General features: G+C 42.9%; 1 protein-coding gene across 1 annotated transcript in view; it reads right to left on the bottom strand.

Annotated features, from left to right (window-relative positions):
* Window positions 1-1,304, bottom strand: part of LOC108373219 (fukutin-related protein) — a 2,978-nt gene extending 1,674 nt beyond the window's left edge. The window contains exon 1 of the mRNA XM_017629082.1: window positions 21-1,304. Coding sequence (XP_017484571.1) covers window positions 21-848 — 828 coding nt within the window. The 5' untranslated portion in view covers window positions 849-1,304. The remainder of the gene's footprint in view (window positions 1-20) is intronic.
* Window positions 1,305-1,577: the final 273 nt, after the last annotated feature.

Genomic DNA, 1,577 nt, shown 5'->3' with positions numbered 1-1,577 from the left:
GCATAATCTTTGTCACCTACCAAATCACACTTGTCACTGCTATTAACCGCCACATATTGTATAGTCCAATTGGGTAGATCCAAATTTATTTGTGTGCAACTACTGAATGACTTCATATTTCCAGCGAATGGCACTATCACTATGCGCTTTACCGTCTCTTCAGGACCGACAGGTGGTACCAAGGCGCGCGCCTCCTGCTGGTGCTTGGCTTCGCCCGCTCTAAGCGGCGCTCTTGCCGCTATGCCAGCTCCCAGTGGCATAGCCGAATTAATTTCACGCAAGATCTTCTGCAGCAAATTCTTGCTGGTTAAGCGCACGCTATCCGGCAGGAATAGCACATACTTAGTGTGTATCGCTGCAAGCGCATTCAACTGCTCGGGCGTTTTCTGCACATCAAAGCCGAGATTGATAAAACGAACGGTATTCTCCTCACCGCTGGCAGTAATATTGCGTTCATACGAAACTGGCGGATAGGGCGCGCCCTCCAATAATACTAATACTGACAAATTGGGCACAATGTCGAGCAGATTGTCAATTGATGCTTTCAGATCGTTTTCGAAATTGTAAAAACTACGAAAAACGATGGTGATAGACTTGCGTATGTGTTTGTTGGCGTTCTTCAATTTATCACGCGGTGATTTACCGGCGCGCCCGGACGCAGCACTGCCGGCGCCCATTAGCTCATTGTTAGCGGCAGCTGCGCGCTCGGCTGCGTCTGACGGTAGCATGAGTGTGGATGCAAGACTCTTCCAAATCGTCGATTTCCAGGAGTAGTAGAAAAGTATCAGATTGGCTATGACCACTAAGGTTACTATGAGCTTCGCGTGGCGGATGCGCATCACTTTCATGTTGCAACGGTGGGTGTTTGCGAGTTTTGCGAGTGGTTAGAATTCTCAAAACAAAATAAAATATATTCCTATGTGTCACATGCGCCCACTTCAAAGCGAGGTCAACTTTAATTTAAGTGGCAAACAAGGTTGCTGTGCAAGTCTGCGGCGGACATTCGAGCCTTAACGCACATAATTTTGCTACGAATTTCACGATGTTGCTTCAATAGGTATGTATGTACGTTTGTATGTATCCAATATTTAGAACATTCACTAACTACAAATCCATTAAAGTTTCTAGCTCTAAAACTAAACTGTATGAGTATTCAACACATTTCCTATTCGGGTAACACTCGCTTTACAAAGTTCATTGACTACGTTTTTATTTACTTGGTGCTACATTTATTTACTAATCATTTGCTAGTTAAATTCAACACAAAACTTACTCGCACTACATATTTTCACACTATGTATATTCAGTTTCTCATTTGACAGGAAACAGACTTGATGCAAGGATAACGGAATGACAGCTGCTTAGGGGAACGTGCAAAAAAGTTATTTATTGTTATAAACAATGGACATAAGTAGCATAACAGCATAGCAATAAAATACTGTGTAAATGACAGGACGAAAAGAAACCCAGTATTAAAAGCGTGCTTTAACAAGCTTTAAGCTTAAAGTTGCTGCTGAAGCTTTAAGGATACGCAAGGGATGCTACATGGTGGTGGTTGTATTCAATGCGCATATGTA

This window comes from Rhagoletis zephyria, unplaced genomic scaffold, assembly GCF_001687245.7.
Source record: "Rhagoletis zephyria isolate East Lansing unplaced genomic scaffold, Rhagoletis_zephyria_1.1 Rzeph_scaffold_06476, whole genome shotgun sequence".
Taxonomy (NCBI): domain Eukaryota; kingdom Metazoa; phylum Arthropoda; class Insecta; order Diptera; family Tephritidae; genus Rhagoletis; species Rhagoletis zephyria.
The sequence above is the reverse complement of the archived record's forward strand: the minus strand, read 5'-3'. Positions and strand labels throughout refer to the sequence as shown.